At 38.4% G+C, this 22,481-nt stretch overlaps 1 protein-coding gene across 1 annotated transcript; it reads left to right on the forward strand.

Moving 5' to 3' along the window:
- The first annotated feature begins 125 nt into the window (after positions 1–125).
- Positions 126–16,207, forward strand: LOC140940211 (activating molecule in BECN1-regulated autophagy protein 1A-like). Its single transcript, XM_073389128.1, has 12 exons — positions 126–312; positions 412–650; positions 6,649–6,707; positions 7,275–7,458; positions 8,549–8,724; positions 9,362–9,428; positions 10,296–10,321; positions 10,952–11,955; positions 13,033–13,218; positions 13,968–14,125; positions 15,272–15,411; positions 15,631–16,207. The coding sequence occupies exons 2-12, from the start codon at positions 507–509 to the stop codon at positions 15,674–15,676; spliced, it is 2,190 nt and encodes a 729-aa protein (XP_073245229.1). The 5' UTR covers positions 126–312; positions 412–506; the 3' UTR covers positions 15,677–16,207.
- The last annotated feature ends 6,274 nt before the right edge of the window (positions 16,208–22,481 follow it).

Here is a 22,481-nt window from a genome sequence, read left to right on the forward strand (position 1 = left end):
ACAACGGGTCAAGAAGAATGCGGGCTTTTTGAGTGGGTGTCAGCATATAAAGCACAGTGGCACGCGATATCGCGTTAGCATTCCAAATTGACGGCAAACAGTCCCAAAAATACCGGCGGGAAACCTCATTTCTTAGTGTGGGAAAAAACCGAAAATATTCGTTGATGCCAAAATTGTAAGGTCTAGTGGGTTCTTCATGGCGTAGTGATGCCTGAAAAATCTGTCCCCGAAGAAAACTTATTGGTATTGAAACGGTTTCGACGTGTTTACCGGCATATTCGCCGAGTCCATTCAAGGAGTTTGACGTAGGAGGTGAGCGGTGTTTGTGTTGATCGAAATGAATTTCGTCGGTGTTCGTTTCCTTATATATGAACGTGTAACTTTAAAAGAGTATACTGCGTATTCTTGAAGGTCGATCGACCGTTTAAGGAGTGAGACGACGGCTAAATTCGCCCCAAGTTGGCCAAGTTGGTCGTTGTTGGCATTCCACAGAGGAAGTCTTGACGATGCGGTTCGCGGCACGTCGAAGGAAGCCCAGCGTTCTTAGCGCTTTGATCAGAAGAGAGACGAATATCCAGTATCCAAGTGATCGGGATTTACTACTTTCTTACGCCGAGGAGTCCTCTGTTTTATCCTGCCATCGAACGAAGGTATGTTTCTTTATGAGATTTTTCACCGGTATGGTGTTACTATTAATTTTGTTTTCACGTCGTTTTCAATTTGATTGAAGATTGTGTGACTTCTTAGGACTAAAATTAACCACAAATTCGAAATAAATCGTAGTATTATTTTATTTTCAAATGTCACTTTTTTCCTAACTTTTTTACCTCCGTTAGATTTTGCTCTTGTGTCATTTCCTGTTCCATTTTGATAGTTTCTTCGTTGTGGTGACGACAGGGCAAAACCCTCAAAACTGCGCAAACAGTACTGGCTCTTTACTTTTGACAATCTTATTTCTTTTCATATCCATTCTATTAATAGCATCCGGTTTCCCGGTGATAATGTCCCCCCTATTTTGAATATGTCTTGTTTTTATTTTAATTAATGATCTCGAGTCCGAGAGATTGATTATATTATTATTTCGCCAGACAAAACCCCGCTTGTTAATGTCAAGTTGACGCACGTACTGAGCTATCCCCAAGTTCAAAGGTTCAATGTCGCACCATTGTTTACGTTAACGTGGATCTTTTATTTTTAATTTGCCTCCCACACGCTGCTATTCGGCATTTGTCACGATGTGAAGGAGTAAGATCGGAGCCAAAATCGAGTAGAAAAACTTATTTGGAACACAGTGTAAGGGCTTTGTTCAGTAGCTGTTTTTTAAGTGGCGATAGATTATTGTACCTGAAGGCTATTATTGTGACCTTGAAAGCCCTTAAGAAAACAGTATTGTCGGATCGCCTGGACCTTTCAAGAGCTGCGACTTATATGCGCCAAATACAGACCCATCACAGTTAACAAATTCATCAGTCCTCAAGTATTTTGAGGCACAATGATGCACAAATACATCTCTTTAATTACCTGACCTTGACTCACTGAATGTAAATCAGACCACATCCTGTTGATACTTTGTTTTTGCTGGTGATCAAGAAATGAATTAAGAGCGGCCGCCTCTTTATTCGCCTCAATAACGTGCATTGCAAGATATTTTTTCTGTTTTAACAACTTCTAAAGAATTGTTATTGAGAAGAAGGGTAAAATTCTCATGTGTTATTTATACACTGTATATATTGAAACATGCTAAACAGAGTTTGAAATGATTATTTTGAATATTTTGTAACATTTTTCTGGGTAGAAAATTCACGCTGAACAACTTGCAACTTAAACTAATATATAGAAGTTTTTTAAAACTGAATTGACATTGAATTGTTGAGTTGAGATCCCCAAAAGATAATTCATTTACAAGTTTTGAGACAGAATGCTTAAGGCACTATTAATTCTCTGGTATTGTTGATGACTTCTAATAGACTGTGTCCTGACATTGACACAGGCCTAGGCCTAGACCTTGACCTTTGCATAAGGACATGTACCTTATCTGTTTTGCTAGTTACATTATGTTGATATGTACCCATACAGCTGTACATCAACATTTTCCTTGTTTCATGTAAATTGAGTTGACTTGTTGATGTTGTTTTAAGAAAAAAGTCAGGGGTAATTATTTTTGGCAGTGTGACTAATAAGATATAGTACAGGATCAAAACCATGAAAAATCCACTTGAGCTTAGCTGGATTATTTGAACTTAAGTGTTGGTAATTAATGAGACAGGGGAAAAAATTTCTTAAACCACATTAAGTTGTTCACTGCATTTTCAGGCATTCCAGCCCCATGCCTCATTGAATTTTTAGAAATTTGTTAGATGTGACGAACATTTCAGTCTGGTTTGAGATGTTGGTGAACATGCTTGATTTTTTGTCCTGTTCGAAGGCTGAAACAGGAAGAAAAGAATCATATGATCACAACCTTTCTTTATATTATAAATAGCCCAAGCTAAAACATGACCTTGGTCATGTGTGCCAATATTGTTTTCATTGTGAAAAGATGGCACAGTCTAAGAAACCGGGTTTCCTTATAATTAGTAGTGCCTAATCATAATTGTAAGATGCTGTCATTCTGAAAGATTGAAAATTTATAGGCAACAAAAGCTGAGTACACCCACTTTAGATAGCTGTGTAGTCTTTGGTGTCATAATTTTTATTGAACAACACTTTCCTGCAAACTCTCCCTTGCAAATTTAAATATCAGACTTGGACTGAAATTCGCCATTTATAGTTGAACCTCTATATACCGTAAGCAGCCACCCAGTTGAGGTACCAGCAAATCGTCACTTAATGTAGGTTTGCCTTTCAACAGAGGTTCGTCATGAAATACCACAATCTTTAGCAGAAACGTCACTTTATTTTGAAACAAACACGCAATGGGAGCAGCGTCACTGGTCCACAATCAGCTTTCACCTTCTCTCAGACTGTACAGTATTTCTGGATTAATTCAGGTTTCTGGGAAACTGCCCACCTACCCCTCCCCTAAGCCATCATTTTGCCTTGAGCGACAAGTAAGTGTTAATGTTAGCTTAGGGGAGCGGTAGGTGGGCATTTCCAGAAACCTAACCTTCATCATACACTGTATTTTTAATATCAAGCCAAAATGAGAGTATCAAAGGCTTGATGTCTGCTTACTTGAAGTGACTGAGAATAGGTAATGGGATGGTCACTTTGATAGAGGTGGCGGCAAAATAGAGGTTAAATTCTTCTTTTCTATGCTATTGTGTCAAGTTGACGTACGTACTGAGCTATCCCCAAGTTCAAAGCTTCAATCATTATTTACGTTTAACATGGATCTTTTATGTTAATTTGCCTCCCACATGCTGCTATTCAGCATTTGTCACGGTATGAAGGGATAAGATCGGAGCCAAAATTGACCAGAACACAGTTTTAAAAAAGAACAATTTTGGAACAAAGAACTTTTTAAAAAACAGCAATGATCACTGAAAAAGCAGCTGTTGAGCTGTTATGCCCCAGCTGAATGAAATAGTTTTTCCAAGCTTAGCATATGGCGACTTTTTATCTCTGCAGATTTTAGGAAAACTATTTGTGTAATGACAAAGTCAAATGAAAAAATAATAGTGTTAAAAAGTAAAGGTTGCACTTTTTCTGATTTTGTTGTGGATAACTTGGTTATGATTAATTTGAAGTGATTGAAAAGTCCAAAATAACAGAAGTAGCACCTTTTTGCACTTTCACATTAATTTTTGGAGAACCTGAGTTATATATAAAATGATGATGATGATGATAATGTAAGAATAACTTAAAAATAACTATTATCTTTTTTATCCTCTAGTACTAATGCTACTTATTATGGACAAATTTTACCTATAAGTAATTTCTATGCAATTTTTACTGTGGTGTTTTTTTACTTCTACGTATGGAATTCATTTTATTCTTCCTCTTTAATTTAAACTCAGTGATCATAGTCAGGTTCTAATAACAAGAGCTATAATTTGCGCAAGAAAACAAAAACCTCTAGGACTGTGGTGCAGAAAGTTATGCTTTCATGCGTTTTATTAATGTCATACATATGTCTTGTTGCACATGATCACTCCCGTACTGTGTATAGTACATTTGTACATTATATCAAATTTGTCAAGGTATACAGATAATATTGTTTTGTTTTGATTTTTTTCTAGTGAGAAAATGTTCAATGTGCAATACTACGAATACTGAGCCCCATTAGGCACTAATTCCGTTGAATTATCTTGTTTACCACTTCCTGTTTGGCACTATTTGTTATTACCTGTTTTACGGTTCAAGTAAAATCACTCTAAAAGTCTACATGTAATATATATTTAACAGAACATTTCAAAAACAATGAAGTTATCATTATGTGATGTCGGGAAGGAAACACTTTCTCTAGTTGGCATTCATGATTTAAAATTTTCACATTTTTTGTCACTCATTCTTTGGAGGAAAATATTTATGCACATGTACAGCATAGTCTTTGTCTTGAAGAGAAAAACTTAAACAAATCCAAGGGCAAAAAATAATATTATTATTATCAAAAGTGTATATATAGGTGAGTCAAGAAAGAAACAGCCAAACTTTCATATGCTGTGCGTTCTAGGCACCTCTTTCTAATTTTTTTTGCTTAGTATGCCTGACAAGCCTACTTAGAATTTAGGGAGTTCTTTGTTAGTTAAACTTTTAAGCAGATTAAGATATAAAATCCAAGTAATTGCCCATCGGCCCAAAGGCCGATGGGTCCCATAGTAGCCCCCAAGCGACAGACAATCACCATTTGCTGGAACGTGAGCACCATGTTGAGAAAGAGTGAAACAAAGCTGCGTGGAAGAGCTGGGAAGCAGCCAAAGTGGTTGCACAAGACAGAAAGTGTTGGTCAGACAGCGTGGAGGCCTTATGTGCCTACTGGCGCAATGAGACTTGATGATGAATTTAGTCATAAAGTATAAATTGTCAGGCAATAAAATAAGAGATTATAGCAAGAATTCTTGTAAAAAATTTCTCGAGTAACTTGGAAATTACAAAACAATGAGAGGTTAAAAAATTTTGAAAGACCTTTTTGTTGCACTGTTCTAAACAGCTGATGTTAACAGTGTTTAGAGGCAAGATAGTTCTATTTTTAAATACCACAAAGGATTTTTGGAATTTCAGTGTATTATTCTTTTAATTTATTCAGCTCCTGCTTTAAAAAGAAACATGTCATTGATCATTCTCCTTCGTGACCATCTTAACCTCCACTGATAGGTGGTCAAGTTATTTTTAGCATGTAACAAAGACTTTGAAAGAAAAAAGTTTCTAATAATAACACAGAAACTAATTTATTTGGCAGTGCCAAAAATTGTTTGTTACTTCAAAATGTGAGGCATACATGCCTTGCTGAGGAACTGCCATACAGTGTACAGCTGTCCTATATGTTGTGCTAATGTAATTTCTTTTTTAGTTCTGTAACTTGTGAGAGTTGTGCTGGCAGTATGTTAAAATCTTGGGTCTCAGTGAAAATTAGTTGCTGAAGGATAGTTATTTACTGCACTAACGTTATTTCTGTTTAGTTTGCAACTTGTAAGAGTTGTCCTCAGGCAGTGTGTTGAAATATAATTGGGTCTCAGAGAAGATGGTTAAAAAATGGGAGAAAGAGAAATGCATACAGTGCATATTGAAAAAGAATTGCAGTGTAATCATCAAGTGTTTGTTCTTTCACATCTACAATGTACTTACATGTACAAGTATATAAAGCTGAAATAAATTGGCCAAAACATGAACACTGTAATAAGAGGATTCTGCGTTACATGTAACTCTGATGACTCTCCCTGCTAAGTTCATATAATGGAGATGCAAAAAACAGCTCTAACTAATTGAATTTATGGACCTACATATATGTATAAACCCCATGGTGTGGCTATACAACTGAAATATTTTCAGTTGCTGCTTTGCTTTGTGCATTTTTCTTTTTGTCTTTTCTATTTTTATAACAGACTGTGGACTTTTGAAGAAGTTCAAATTTGACATTCCCAGGAGTGACCAAACTTTAAGCACTTTTTGTGACTTAAATCTTGTTACTATTATTAAATAATTGGTTAAAAAAATGAATCAATAATATTATTACATCCTTGAATAAATAAACTGAATCAAAATGTCAAAAATACCCTGGTACACCCTCAAATTTGCTTTTTCCCATTAGGCCATTTTGTCATGTTTAATCCTTGTGAGTCTTGAATCTATTTAAATGAAATGTTAATTTCACTATAATGCTAATTATCAGCTGACGTGCAGCCAATAAGTCAAAAGTTGACTGTCGAGCTGACATTACATGTTTTGGCTGAAGAGACAAGGAATTATGTATGTTTTGAAGTTTTGGCTTCTACTCACATGCAGTGGGACAATAATTGTTAGATGTTTGGTCTTATAACTGGCTGCATGTCTTGGAAAGTTATAATAAACTTATTGTAACTCAGACAATATTTTTCTTTCCGTTGTTAAAAATAACCGTTATTAATTTTTGTGAGGTGAAAAAATAATATTAAAATTGGACATGGACTTAATATCATACAATAAAATTTTTTTTTGATGCTTATACATTGAATTAACAGTGTTAGATTTGAGAGTTCCTAGAACTTTATTTTCTGTCTCTGTTAACAGGAATGTGATTTACCAGGATCGCCAAAGTCAACTTTCCTGATTAGCTTTAGCCCTGACAAGTAAGTACAGTAAAGAGTTAGTTCTTTATTCATGCTGCGGGGTTACTCAATGGTAAACACCAGAAATATCGTGGCAAGGTTGTTGTAAATCCCAGGACAAGGCCATTTGAAAGTTACATGTATATTTTGTACCAGAAGTGAAAGCCAGACTAGCAAATGATTTTTTAACACCAATTTGGGTAGTTTGGCTTTTCTTTGTCTAAAAACTTTTCTATGTACACTGGACAGAGTTGAGGGAACAGTTTAGCTGTAGGTGGGGGTGACCAGAAAACCTTTTTTGCAGCACAAGAACTGCTTTCAAAGGGAAAAAAACTTGCAGGTGCATATTACGACACATAGCAGTTGCATGCCTGTAAAATTAACATCACAATGACATAAAAGTAACATCTGTCAGTCAGTCTACAGTAGTTGTATGGTACAGTGACATGCCAGAAGGACTCACATGTACAGTAAATACACTGTAATATTTTGTAGTCGTCCAGATGACTCTGGCTTTTAAAACCCACATTGTCTTTTACCTGCTGTACGTGTATGTTTAATTACAAACCTCTCTGTGCTTAATTGAAGGATGACAATGGCATCTTCACATGGGGACCACACTGTTCGTATTGTTGACTGTAAAACTGGCAGGTGTCTGAAAACTTTAAGAGGTCATCCTCGCACACCATGGTGCGTTGCATTTCACCCATCATCTGATCAACTGCTTGCATCTGGCTGCTTAGGAGGACAAGTTAGAGTTTGGAATTTAAAGGTATGTTCCAAAATTAATATATTATTGATAAGGGAGGGTCCCTGCTCTGACCGCTAGCTGGATTTGTTCTTGGTAGTCCCAAGTTTAGCTCCTTGGTCATGCTTGTAATATAAATAGCCAACTGGTTTGCCTCTGGCCAATTGGGATTCTTAACTTTGGGAGCCACTGTGAAAACTACTGGTTTACTGGTAAGTTATGTTACCCCTATGAAGTCAGTTTTTTTTGAAAGCACAGTCAGGTAGCAAAAAAAGTGCACTTTTTACCAAATTGTCCATTTGAGACTGGTTTTTATTTAAGCCAATTATTACTATGGGATTGGCTAAACATGAGATTTGTAACACTAAAGTTATATTTTCCTGCTACTTGGATGTAACAAAGCAGCTTTTTTGTGCATGGGCATAAGCCAAAATTTGGACTTTGGATTTTTTGTGTGTAACGTTGTCTGGATTGGTCAGAATTTGCAAAATGAGGAACCTGTGGAAAGAACTGCATGAATCCTTGCTGAATGTGATACATTGTTTTTACCAACTTACACATAGCTTATACTGAAATCTAAATGGCCCAGGAGGGAAAATTAAATTGTATCATTCCATTTGAAATGGTAATGACCAAGCAGTTGTCGAAGGGTTAAGCAGTCACCTATTAAATTAATTTAGTGAGTCCCCTTTTGAGGTGCTGTGGCTTTTAAAATTTTACCGCTGACCTCTTGATTTGGAAAAGAGTCACTGGGATTGATTAATGAAGAAACAAAAATGGTAATCAGTTGTCTAAATTGTTTGAAAAAGTTTATTCTGACAGATCAGAAGAGATTAATATTACTGACCTGATCAGTTAGAAGAGCATTTTTTTTTTATAATTTAATGACAAGAAAAAAAAAACAACCACAAAAGGTCATGGACAGGTGCACAAGTGTAGTACATGTACCGGTACATGAACCTGAACAAAACTACTACTTTAGGTCAAGTTTTGTTGTTATTTAGTTTGAAACACTTAGTTAAACGTAGCTTTTAGCCTTAAGCTACACTGAAGGCCCATTTGCAGATTTTTTAATGAAAATTAATTTCATTTTATATGATTCTTTATTGTGCAGACAGGTGACAGTGAAGTGTACACACCTCCAGACAAAGCTGTGATTGCTTCGCTTGCCTTTCATCCCACAGATCATGTGCTTCTTATTGCCACCAGCAACAAACTTTTCTTTTGGAGCTGGGATCAGCCAAAGCCATTTGCTTGTGTTGAAACTGCTTCAGCTGAGGAAAAAGTCCGGTACTGGCCTAATAATATTGTTCATAAATGAAATGAAGATGGTGACAGTTAAAGATGCAACTTATACAATTACAAAAAGAAAGCCTGAAAAACTCAGGCTGGCTAGGATTTGATCCCAGTGCAGCACTCTTACCAACTGAGCTAGTAAGCCAATTGGGGGCTGGTCATTAAATTAGCTCATAAATCCAGCAAAAATGACAATGAAATGATCGCTATAATTCTTACCACTGTTGCATGCAGCTTTTCATGTGTGTGCTGCTCATGACATGAGTACAATCCAATCTGTCATAAGCAACCACTAAATATTTGAAGATCTCGTGATTGCTATTAGGAGGTGCTGTTTCTTATCACAATAGAATAAGTAAGGATCTCTCCATATAATATACATGGTGTAGTTCTATGTTGTCACTAAAAGTTCTTTGCATAGTCTCAGTAGCCTATTGCATGAAAACAAAAGTAGTTTCACCCCGGTTTTTTCTGTAAAAACTGCTTATTTTCTGTTGTGAGAAATTCTCAACTTGAATCTCATCCTTGGTGTTTGCCGTAAACATGACTTCTGTTGTGAGGAATTCTCAACTTGAATCTCATCCTTGGTGTTTGCCGTAAACGTGACTCTTAATCTCTCTATTGTTTTCAGGCTTGTAGCGTTTTCTCCTCTCGGTGATCATATTCTTACTGCAGTCACAAATATTGCATCTGAAACGGTAAGTTGATAAAGGTATAAATCTCTTTATCGTAATTTCTTCTGTGTACAATGCAGGGTTCGTACGGCTCATTGAAAACGTGAAAAGTCATGAAATTCAAGGATTTCATTTTTCAGGACTGGCAAAGATTATGAACCCTACAGTACAAATCAAAAGTAGCAAAATTACTCTTTTCACGCAAATGAGAAAACGTTTTTTTCCTTTCGGTTTGTTTTATGTCGTAGAAATATATGATAATGTTTCTAAAACAAAGGATAATAAAATTTAAATTAGAGATAAAATTGAACCTCAACACATGTACAGTATATGATAAAATACATGTCTGTTGTACGAAACCATATGCTTGGTATGCCCTCTGATTGCCTGGTTAAACTGGTTATCTTGGATGTGTGGTTCTATCTTTTCCTATTTAGTTCCAAAAACTCAATGATTCTATCTGGCTAATTTTCAACTGGTTTAGTACATGTATGTATCTCCCAAAAAATTGAGGACTGTGAAAACTGTAGATACATATATGAAGAATATTACATGGCGGCGCGGAGATACGAACTTTCTCTTCTATTGTAAACGAGTGAAATATTTTTCAACACAAGAAGAAAAATTTTGGACCTCCAAGCGACCATGTAATGTTCCATTAATTTTATTATATAAACACCAATGGAATAGCAAACCATTTTACTTTAATAATTTTTTGCCATGAAAGGCACAATTTATTATGTAGCCGTAGCAAAGGTGATCTTTTCCCATGTGAAGACAACATGTTATTTTGATGTGTTCGCACAAAAGCTCACCTGGTAAATTTGCACTACCTTTCTCCCTTAACGTCAATGCATTGCTGTTAACTGGAAACTATCTTTTTTACCATAGACAAACCCTGGAACGATACCTCAAAGGTAGGAATTTTAACATAACTACGGTTAAAACTCCTTATTCTTTTCACTCGTAACAGTGGATAAAGAAAAATCTAAGAAGTAAAGAGTACAGTCGAACCCTGCTTTACGAACATCTGCTTTATACGGACACCTCATTATTATGGACAGTTGCTTTGTCCGTATGGAAAGAAATCCCTTACACAAGGGGGTCCCCCTGCCCTTACATTTTCTTTAAATTCAACGCACTTAAATAATACGGACACCCCGTCAACACAGGCACTTTCTATGCCCCCCTCAGTGTCCATATTAATATAACAGTGTATAAATAGCAGTAAAGCTTACTGGTGTCTAATAATTATCTTGTGAAGTAAAATAACCGTACCAGTGTCATGTCAAGTTTTTCCTTCATCGAGTCGGAATTCTCATTGAATCCCAGTCCTTTGCGATGGATCCTCGTTCTAGTCCACGCGCGGTTCGGTCTGAAGGGGCCGAAAAATCCGCGGGCATAGTACTAGGGTTAAGAATGGACTTGAAGGCGAAACGACCGACATTCACAAGTTTGTTAGTGAATGAAATGGTTACACCAAAACCTCTCATCTAGTGTGTAGCGTACTTTAAAGATCTAACGTTTTGTCTTGCCTTGGTTTGCAGCCATTCGTCTACGATGAATCGCCTTCTCCAGTCAATTGGAAGCTCGCGCGTTGGCAGTGATCAATTCACTGCGTACATGCTGCGCCCTTCAAATGGCTCTTCAACAACTTCGTCACATGAAACCTCTACTGCTAATTCTTTGTCCTGTCCTCATGAGAGAGACTTGAATTCTGATCCTGTTTCCACAAATGCTTCGGTTTCTTCAGAATCAAGGGAGAACTTGAATCTTAACTCTACCTCTAGTAGCGGAAGAGAGCCTTCGGCTTTTACAAATACTGAGACGGACTCTGAAGATAGCAGAAATGAAGATTACAGAGGAGTATTTGCTGTATTTCGCGCGCGTGACAGCAATTCATGGAACTTTCAAGTGACTGGCGATGAAAATGCTTCAAGCAGTGAATCAATGGAGCCAGACGCAGCGACAAACTCTGTAATGCTTGAATCTGATTCAGCTGGAGCCAGTTCAAGCGTCAGTTTGAGTTTAAGTGCTGGTGATACAGATATGTACTCTGCTACTGAAACTGTCACACTCCCAGAACCATCTGGTGGCGTGGAAGACTCGCTGCCGTTTAGCTCGCGATACCTGTCTTCCGATTCAGACGGAGCTGTGTCAAATGCTGACGAAACAAACCAGGAAGCTAGTGATCGCGTAGTTGGTGTAGGACGAGTTATAAATGTGGGGCCCAGCTCATCGCGGACTAGTTATCTTTCTCACGGTTCCAACCATAGCTCGAGCTTCGCAACTTTAGCGGGAGTCCAAGGATCTGGGACAGCCGTTGCTACGGCAACAGCACGGACGTTTAGGCACGTGCATACTGCGGTGGTGGTCGCCGATGGAACCAATGGAGGGCCCCAGTTTGCTCTCCGGACTGCGATTAATAGAGCCATTGCCGGAGCATTTGCGGGTTGCGGCGAAGGGGCTGTAGCCAGTAATATAATCAATACAACACATCGACTGCAGTGGTGGGACTTCTCTCAAGTGAAATTACCAGACTTGAAAGATAGTAAGTGGAATTAGTAAAGCATTATTTCCGTTTCAGCGGTATAAATTATGTCGAGGGCTACAAGGTGATTCCCTTGTTTTGCACAATACATCACCTACTGCGCAAACTATTGCGAAATCAAAGGTGGGGCAATTTTCGCCGGCCGCCCAAATAAAGGCATCAAAGACTGCTTTTGTACGCGACAATGATAACTTTTCCCGAGTAAAAAGTTGTTCTTGGAACTCTTTTCACTTCCCATCGTCCCCCGCCAAGTGGTCTCTGCGGAAGAGACAGCGCCTGGCTTCAGTGGGTGGACAGGGCATTGTTAGTTGACTTCAAACTGTTGCGGTTTGTTACTCAGCCAACAATTCTCAAAAGCTGATAAAATGAATTTAGTGATGACAATTAAGGGTGGTAAAGGTCATAGGCCACTATCACCAGCCCATACCCCGGAGAGAGCAACTCCCATACTAGGCCTTTTTCACGGCGTTTTTCACGGACCGGTTTATTTTTAAACACATTTTAGAGCACTTTAAACCGCAATACGGAAGCTCCGCCCCATCTATTTGTGCATTAGAGGAATAAGATATCAAAAGGGAAAACTAAACGTCATCAAAAGATTAAAAATGCAAGTTTTAGGTTTGTAGGATTGGCTGACTGGTTTGTGTGACTTACATTGTATTGAGTTATTCTAATTCGCGCCAAAATCGTTCTAAAAAGAAAATGGTCGGTGAAAACGCCGTGACAGGAGTACAAGGAAGTTGCTTTCTCCGCGTTATTGGCTCCCGCCACTATAGTCGAACCCCGCTATTTCGAAGTCCCAAGGGAAATGGAAAAAAGTTCGAAATAGCGGGGTTTCGGAATAACCGGGGAAGCGTAAAGGGGAAGGGTAAATCCAAGGGAAGTCGATCTTCCTTCGAAATAGCGGGGACTTCGAATTAACCGAGTTCGAAACAGTGGGGCTCGAGTGTATATAGAGAAAAGTCAGTTGAAAAACGACTTGTGATTGCGACGTGATCGCCGATAACTAGCCGACGTGAAACGCGAATAGCTGCCTGTTTTTCCTTACAGTCCATGCTAACTCACAGTTACTTTTAGGTGAATCTAACGTGATCGTACCAAGCTGTAAAATTCATAACGATGCCAGTTGCGACATCTCTAAAGATGGAAAACTGCTGGCCACTTTCGTGCCCAGTGCCCAAGGGTTTCCAGATGACGGAGTGGTGGCTGTGTATTCTCTGGAAAAGGAATATTTTGGACAGTGTGTATTTTCGAAGAAATTTGGTAAGGACTGAAACAAGATTATTTTTTAAGCATATCTTTTTGAATACTAGATCATTCATTTATTCAGTCGTTCATTCAGTCTGTCTGTCAGTCAGTCAGTAATTCATTCCTTCATTCTACGCATTTTTTTTTTATACTCGTGGGACCTGAAAGGATATGTTGAAAAATTGCAATTTTTTCGACTGGGAAAATCGTGAACAGTCATAGGTATTCTTTCAGAGGACACAATGCGCAGCTACTTTAGTAGTTTAATCCTTTAAGCCCTAATAGTGATCAGCATCAAATTTCTCCATGTGATATCAATGTTTTATAAAACAGAGTGGTCATGAGAACTACGGACAAGATGAATTTTCGTCACACAAGATGAATTTGCTTGATATTTTATTAACTTCTCCCCACTACATCTGTAGGAGATGAATAGGGGCAATAAATGAGAATTCAAATTTTGATCTTAGGGTTTAAAGAGTTAAGCAAGTAACTTGCAGATGGGAATACTCAAAAGATCAATTGTGAGCCTAGCCTGTAGCGTTGCAAGCGTAAAAAGGGAGGGTGCGAAAAATGTGAAGTGTTTCCAATAAAGTTTTTACCGTCCTCCCTCCCCCCTCCCCCTCTCCCTCTCCTATTACGCCAGAACATGCAGCATGTGTTGCGTATATGTCATTTTAATTGATAAAGACATCATGTTTGTCCAAGTTGTTTTGAATGTTTTGTTGTAATGAGAGTACATTTAATTACTGCTGATTTTTTAGGTCCAAACGCCATCTCTATAAGCCTGTCTCCCCAGAATCAATTCATAATGGTTGGCTTAGCAGCCAGACGACTGCACTGGCATCTTACGTCACGGCAGATGATAGCGCAAATTTTCCGGCTAACAGGCAAAAACAAAAGTAACACCGAGGAGGTGAAGGTATGTTACTGTCAACTGTAGTTCTTACATATTAGAATAGGTTAAATGTGTTATGTCCCAAGGATATTGTTGTTTTAGGCTAGTTATGTGCTAAAGGCATTTCTTTGTGCCTTTAACCATAAACAAAATGCTCCTGTAAGCTCCTGTAGAGTTATGAAGAAGATGTGAAACAAATGTGATCAGAAACTTTAACCATAATATATTTTTTGGTGATTTTTAAAGACATAGCATTAAAACTTGAAATAGTTGGCCAACTTTTTCAAGTCTCAATTTATGCCCGTCCTTGCCATCCTTAGAAAAAGACGACATGAAGCAGTTTCAATACCTAAATATAGCCTTGAGTGGACCATTACTTTTGAAATTTAACTGATTCGAAGACACGTTTTAGCTTTTTAAAAAGATAGCAAATAGCGTGACGTCAAAGCCGCCCCTTAAGCCGAGTCTCATTTTTGTTCGTTTTGTGTTGTGTAGTAGTGCAGTGGCCCACCATAGGACAAGACTCTGTGTAAAACACAATGTATAATTCTGTGCCATCTGAGCGACTATCTGCTGTCCTATACAGGATAGGCTTACTTAAATGTCTTTTTGCCCAAGACAGAGAGGGGGGGGGGGGGGGGGGAGATCAACCCCCGACCGGAACTCCTATATCCAAACTTGGGCTAGCCTGGTATCCCTGCGGGCGGCAATGTAATTTGTGTCGTTCTTACTGCCGTCACAATCTCAGTTGCTGAAATGCCCTAATGACGTGTGCCGGACTAATCATCCGCTGCACCATTTTCTCTTCGGAAGGGTTCTTGGTTTTGTGGTACGGCACGCTTGAATTTCTCAGCTTTTCCGTGACGCGGCATTTACATGGTGGCCGAGAGATCTCTCCTGTTGGTTAAAAAAAGTGACTTATTTGACTAGGGATTTTACTATCTGAACAGTCATTGTTATTAGAAAAAGTATTACTTTAATGGTCATGAGTTCCTCGAGAGATGAATCCTAGCTTCCTGGCAAATCTTGGCGAGGGTCTTTTTTACATATTGCACCTCCTTTCATATCCCAAATTCTGGACTTTATCTATTGAACGGGTTTGGTTTTTATTTTTAATAGTGTGACAGTGAAAACTAGCAATTATAATATGTAATTAAATTCTATCCTTAGCCCGTCGTGAGTGTCATGCATGAGAGCGAGTCTGATCTACGAACTCACCTGAGTGTCAATGCAGCATTCTTCCATCCCCTGGTGGGGAGTGGATTGGTATACGGTACCAACCGAGGCCAAGTACTTCTGCGCCAGTTCGGGTAAGTATTTGCCTTATTGCTGTATCTTATTCTTCTTCTTATCCCAGCTAAGACGAGCTGCCACAACTTCTTCCATAGCCACGGAATCCAATTCTTGATCTACAGTCACTGCTAGGCTACTTTTCCGCCTGGTGTGCAAATAATTATTTTTGACGTACTTTTGGAGTGAGTTTCTTACATAAAATTATATTATTTACATCCGTTCTCTCTTTATTCCAGAACTCGCCCGCAAAACAGATTTTCCAACCTTTATGAGCAAGTATAAACTTAATGTATCAGTACTGCAAAGACTTTGAAGCAAGTTTCTGTTAAAGATCGTCTCTAAGATGCCTTAACAAGTCGCTCACTGTAGTGAACAGTCATTGCTCGCTTTGGAGCTGTTTGAAATAGCCTTGCTGGACAAGTGCGTCTGTTAATAACATCAATTTTAAACCCAAATTGGGTGGAGCAAGAGTAGGTGTCGAAGAACAGGCACAGGCTCACAATTTCGCTCATCTGTAAAGAATTTTTGTTCAAAATTTACCCATTAGGGTTATTTATATCGCTTACATATGAATAAAGTCACATTTTTCACGATATAAAATTGATCGGAGTATTCGCACATTGTATATAGAAAATAATTCGTCATGCTGAATGATGATGCCTGAATTTTAAATATAATTTTCGCGCGTTTAAGTGTGAGGCCATCTACAATTTTCTGTGCGATTTTCATGCTATGCTGCGTAAACTCGTACGCTTTGACGCCATTGTAAAAAAAGCCAAACGACTGATTGAAATAAATTATTTTTTTCTCCTATTCGCTTATTGCTTGTTTACTTCAGCTCACTTAGCTCGTTTTCTCGTCCCCAAAACCGCTCTGTCCTATTTGCTGTAGCTTGAGCTCGAGGATATGGTCTTGTTTTGTCGACAAAGGGGAGGTGTGGAACAGAATTTTTACCTTTCAGTAACAACCATCTGCTATTTCTCTCACTAGTTACCCCTGCCACCCCTTTTAAAGGTTGTGTTGTCAGAGACCTTGTGCATAAGCGCAGAGTTCAAGGGTAGTCATACGTAGAGGAAACCTGCACCTTCTTCCAAAGTGGTGGCAATGTTACATTTCTTGTTAGCTCGTGTTTACTTCGATTAAATCTGCAGAATTCCCCACTCCAGATACTTACAAGCTTTCGGCGCAACTGCTTTTGGGATCGTTTGGGAGGACAAGCGTTACTTATGACTGATTATAGTACGGCGGCTTAGCTAGAGAATTATGCGATTTTTGATACAAGCTCCAAACTTTGTAGGAATATTTACATTCCCGGGCTGGTCATTTCCTGTTATAGTGCCAGGTTAAATTTTCTAATTCCAGCTAATTAACAGCAAATGAAATTATCAGACCCGAATCGGAGACCCCCCGCGAAGTACTTTGTCTTGCTCTTTTTGTTTAGATTTAATGCACGTCTTCTTTCAAAATACAGGTACCAAAAATACAGTAGAGATGTTAAATTTGGATGCGAATTCTTATTTTCTTTTCTTCACTATATAAATGCAGGCCGTAATTTGGAATTTATCTGCACATGCTTTTTCTCTTCTTTCTCTTGGTTCCGATGGTTAGAGTTTGCGCGCTATCTCATTATAAATGTCCATACGACTCCGTGCAGCTAGAAAAGAAACTTTTCTAGTTATAGAAAAGAAAACTGTCGGTTAAAAAAGAGGAAGTAAGAAATTAATATGTTAATTCTCAAGAAACAGGTCGCTACCTCAAACTATTGACTGGTTAAAATGTGTTATTTGCCAAAAGGAAGCAACTGAAAAACCTCAGTGTCCTGTTAACTGGAGACCGCAAGACTCTAGTGCTCGATGCCTTACTTTTGAACAAGACTTATATAGATATCATTTTATGAGGAGGGGGAATTACGTTTAACAGTTGACTGAAAGTGTTTTGACGTGGGAAATGGAATTGCTTCCACTTCAGCAAGTCGTTTGCTATACGGTGGCAAAGATCTTGCCGCGATGCGTTCTACAGGATGAAACTGGATCGCATGATGAAAAGAAAAATGCCCGTAGGAATCCACAGCAGCAAACGGACACGCTCGAGTATGCGTCTGTTCGCACGGAGAAGAAGCAGACATGAAAATGATAGTTCATGTAGCTGATGTAGTAGAAAATGATCACTAGTCAGTCATGATTCGAGCTTCTGCCCTTTTTTTCTCGCTCCGTTTTCCCCACTATCTTGGAGCCTCGTGAAACAGGCTTATTTAGACTTGAAGGAATTTTGGTTGTCCTATGGGACAAAAAACACCCACAACATCCTAGCCACTTATCTCTTTGCAAGGGCCCTTGTCCCATCTAAATCGAAGTTTCTACCTTTGTTCCATGCCCTAACAGTGTGTGATACAACTTCCTTCTCTGCTGGTCGTGAAATTGCCAAAATAGTGAACATGGATTTCTGCCAGTTTGTTTCTTATTAAAAGGAAATATTGTTGTTACATGAGGCCATGAAATAAAATACAATGGAACCTCGATATAACAAACCTCTATGTAACGACGTCCTCGGCATGACGACCCATTTTTTTATACCCCAGCAATAGTAAAAAATACGAAAAAGAACCTCGATATAACGAAACATCGTTATACCTGTTATAGCGAACAAATCTCGGCCAGAACAAACTGCTATGGAAAATGCCATTAACATTTCTCTTCTATCGATGTTCTTGCAGAAGTTAAAAAGCTCTTTTTCGAGGTGGCCATCTTGTTATGCGCAGTGAGAGGTGCACAGTGAAAACCTTAGTTTAGTTTATTCTGTAACGAAAATGTGAAACCAAGTAGGCAACGAAGCTATGTGCAAAGATGTCAGTTGTTTTACATATAATGATCAAACCAACTGTTATGCAGTCGTTTTAGTTGTAGTTTTAGCTTTCTGTTGCCATAGCAACGCATAGTTAAGATTAAACAGCGTGCGGTAAATAAGAGGTACGTGGTAAACAGGGTGGTATCACCGACTTAAGGTGATTGCCTAGTAAAAGAACCTAAAATAGATTTTAGATGAAACTTGGTACACTGATGCAACAAGTCAAGAAGATGATAAAAAGGTAATAAAAAGTGGGGGTCACCGTGCTCGTTTTGACGTCACAATGCCGACAAATACGGTTATTTTGGACCCTTTGACAAAAACCGCGCGCAGCCCAAAACTAGACAAAAAGGAAAGAGTTTTTCAATGATGCATATGGTATCGCACAGAATTTGACTTTAATGTATTGTTTATCCACTTACGTACTAGAAAAATGCCTTTTAATGCCCTTGTTTTTACTTTACGCTCCAAAGTAGAATTAAATTGGACACGCGCTATTCGATACGCGATAGCTCAATCCGTACAATTTAGTAAAATTGCCAAAAAACTGAACATAGATTTGTGCCAATTTTTTTCTCACCGAAAGGAAGCACTGTCCTTATTAAAATCATGAAATAAAAAATGGGGGTCACCGTACTCGTTTTTGCGGTAGAGCTGCAGAAAGTGCGCACCAAATGCATTTTCCTTGATTTTTGAGAGAGGACTGGGGCCAGTTTCAATTAGAATGTATGCGAAAGGTGGAAGAAAGTATTAAAAAATCCGTTTTTACAGAATTTACATCGAGATATCACATTTAGGACACAATGTGATAAAGAAAGCGTTTAAATGAAAATCAAAGTGAATAAGCACAAATTTAAATATCCACTATCGAGGTTCTCCGTGAGGAAGTCGAACTCAGCATCACAAGTACTGTTTACGTTATGCACATTCCCACCACATTGAGTCTCACCTCGGCAAGAAACAACCGCAAGCAAAAATTGCAGTAGCGTTTCTCTTCGGTCAGCTTCATTTTAGTAATGTTACTTCACATGCTCTTTTTTACGGAGGCCATCTTGTTATGCGCAGTAAGAGATCCGCAGTGCAAAACCAGGGAATCACCTTAAATGATACTATGTCTTGATAAACTAGGAAAAATGAATATCATTGAATTTTCCTGAATTTTAATTGATTATGGTTTCTATGGAAACCAACGTGAACAGGCTTGGCTATATCTGAAAATGCTTGTATTGGTGACTACTATCAGCAATGAGTGCACAATTCATCTGAAATTTTTAGCTATGCCGCCGAACTATTACCATCGAGCAATCATAACTAGCGCTTGTCCAACCAAACAATCCCAGAAATCAACGCACCTAAAGCTTGTACCCAGTCTCCGTAGAGTTTTTGAAGTGAGGAAATCAATAGAACTTTTACCTTGAAACGAGGCATTGGGGGCAAATTATCTTGAAGATTAAAGAAAAACTAAATTTACCTCCATTTTGGGCCAGGCAATCTCATTGCCTACCTCAGAAGGTTATGTCTTGACTGTTTTAGATGCAATTGAGACTAGGAATTTAGAGACATAAAAAATTTTGGAAGGTTGCCAACTAGCGTTTCATTCGGTGCATCGCGAGTCACGAATTAATGGTAATTGCTATAATATAAACTTCGTTGGCACTAAATGCTAAATTCATTTGGGGCTACGTGATATTGTGTCAACTTGTGAACAAGTTTGCTGTTCGGATAGAACATAATATTAATTAAGTGATGGAAATGCTTTGGTCAAATCCCATTGATTGTCACCACAGTACGGTTACAGGAGCGGAATTTGTGATTTAAAGCCAGGAAGTTATAACAGTTTGATGGACATAATCTATCTTTCCTTAATTAATAGCTTCTATCTTTGCCAAAATTCCGCCATTGTCACTACTCACTACAGTATACCAAATTTACCTCTCTGCTGTGCCAGCACATGAAGTCCTACATCTGCGTTGAAAAACGAAGGTTTGGAGGCTCTCGAAGTTGTCCCAGCGAAAATTTTCGGTTCTCTCTGCAGGTACCGTCATCACAAGAAAAGGAACAAAACAATAGAGTTTAATCCCCTGGGGGCTTTATTGTCTGGTGTTAGAGTTTCTTTTGTTGTAGGTAATCAATAGTCGTAATCAAGGAACTAAACATTCAAGCACTGGTGCAAAACAAACTCCCTTGTGCCTCATCCAAAGAAATGCGAAGCAATGATCCTCCATCGTGGAAGATTCACTGGCCCATTGAAAGAGTTAACGTTGGCCCAGCACACCATCAAATGGGTTACACACTCTCGTCTATTAGGCGTATTGATAGATGATCAACTAAACTGGTCTAAACATGTTAGTGTTGTTAAAAAAGGCTTTGTTGATAAGTTAAACTTGTTAAAACGTAGCAAATTTCTTCCAAAGAATATGTTATTAGACTTGTATTTTAGAGTTATTATGCCGTCGATCGTATATGGTATATCAGTATGGGGAGGCCTCACAAATAAGGAAGGTTTTAAGGCATTAGAAGCACTGCATTGTAGAGCTGCGAGAATTATCTTTGAGCTACCTTGGGAGATATCTAATGCAGATGTTATGAAAAAGGCTAATTGGTCTTCTTTAGCCTTTATGTATAAAATTAGCTTAGCTAAGCTTATGTATAAAATCCACAATAACCTGACTCCAGACGATGTCAGCTATAGCTATTATTAAAAACAATGATAACATCAAGCGATATCAACTTAGGAAGAAACTGAAAATTGATGTCCCTCGTTTTAACACCAACTACATGAGGAACTCTGTAGCTCCGGAGGAGCAATAGTTTGGAACACGTTGGTTCCTCAACTCAATGAAGATATAGACAATGTTAAGAAATATGCGATTATGGCAAGACGGTCAAAGGCTCTGCTACACCTAGATTTCGACTGTATCTCCCCTCAAACATTAACCAGAAGGGAGGAAGATTTTAAGTATAATTAGTGTTAATAATTAGTCGATACTAGAGTACCACCTTGTACTTTAGAATTTTAAGCTTTTATCGTTTTAGACTTGTAAGTAGTAAGTAGCTATATGATTTTAGCTGGTGTATATCCTATTTATTTTCTAATTCATTAGTTATCTTATTTAATTGTTTAGACACGACCCCACAAGCGAAGCGTCGCTTTAATATTTATCGTGTATAAATAAAGATTATTGATTGATTGATTGACGAGTCCCAAGGAATTCCCAAGGAATACTGACCAATAAAGGTAATCATGTTAATTATGATAATAAAATTCCACATGCTACTGTAAAGCACAATTCGTCATTTGCATATCACCCATCAAAAAAACCTTGTTTGCCCCTTCCCCCCCACCCCCCACCCAAAAAAATGCAATGTAAGAAAAAAGTAAAACCCAGGGGAAACAAAAAACAAAGCCCATAATGCACCTTGTCAATCCCAAAAGATTTTACACAACTATTATTTCCAGTAGACTATTTTAAAGTTGTGGACTTAGTACCCTAGCCTTCGAGTAAATAAGAGGCTGACGGTGACCTTGTTTTGATACAAACCTCCTCTGCTTTGTTATGGAAATTGTCTTTGAGAAATACTAGTTAGCATAAGAAGAAGGCTTGTATCAAAACCGTGAGGTCACGGTCAGCCTTGCTTCCACCATTATTGTAAAACGGCCTATTGCTCCTGGGTATTACAGGAGTCCCAAGAGAAATCGAAGACAATGGTTCTGCAAAATCTTGGGGGGGGGGGGTGGGGGGCGTGAAAAAGGTAAAACAAATGAAGTTATGTGCAAACGGAAGCTACAACTTCCAACATGTTGGGAGTTGTTGCATTCCTTTGCACGTAGCTAAGCGTTCGACCGGTGTCAAGCTTTGCGCAACACTTCCCAAAAACACGCAACAACATGCAATAACGGAGTCATTCGTGGTGTAAAACCTGTGAAGTTTTTCTTTGTTTTCTAGCTATTATTTTCCTTGGCTCTATTGTGTTGACTTATCAGTGGCTTCTTTGTATTAATTGTTTTACCTCACTGGTGAGTTTCGCAGGTTTTTACACCGAGTATGAACCCAAGAACATGCAAAAGGTTGTGCAAACGGATTCAACATGTAACATCCAACAATATAAGTAGTTATTGGCCAACAATTTTGCGTCCGTTTATGGTCTCGGTGAAAAGAGTGAATGCAAAGTTTTTAAGGGCAAACCAGGTGTATTATGGAAGATGTCAGGACCTGGAGATGGGCCAATGGCGAATATAATG

Source organism: Porites lutea, chromosome 6 (genome assembly GCF_958299795.1).
Source record: "Porites lutea chromosome 6, jaPorLute2.1, whole genome shotgun sequence".
NCBI classification, from domain to species: domain Eukaryota; kingdom Metazoa; phylum Cnidaria; class Anthozoa; order Scleractinia; family Poritidae; genus Porites; species Porites lutea.

Coding starts and splice junctions, on each gene's coding strand:
- LOC140940211 (XM_073389128.1), top strand. CDS start 507: ATGCGGTTCGCGGCACGTCGAAGGAAGCCCAGCGTTCTTAGCGCTTTG. Junction 651..6,648: donor TATCCTGCCATCGAACGAAG/GTATGTTTCTTT, acceptor CTCTGTTAACAG/GAATGTGATTTACCAGGATC. Junction 13,219..13,967: donor TGTATTTTCGAAGAAATTTG/GTAAGGACTGAA, acceptor CTGATTTTTTAG/GTCCAAACGCCATCTCTATA.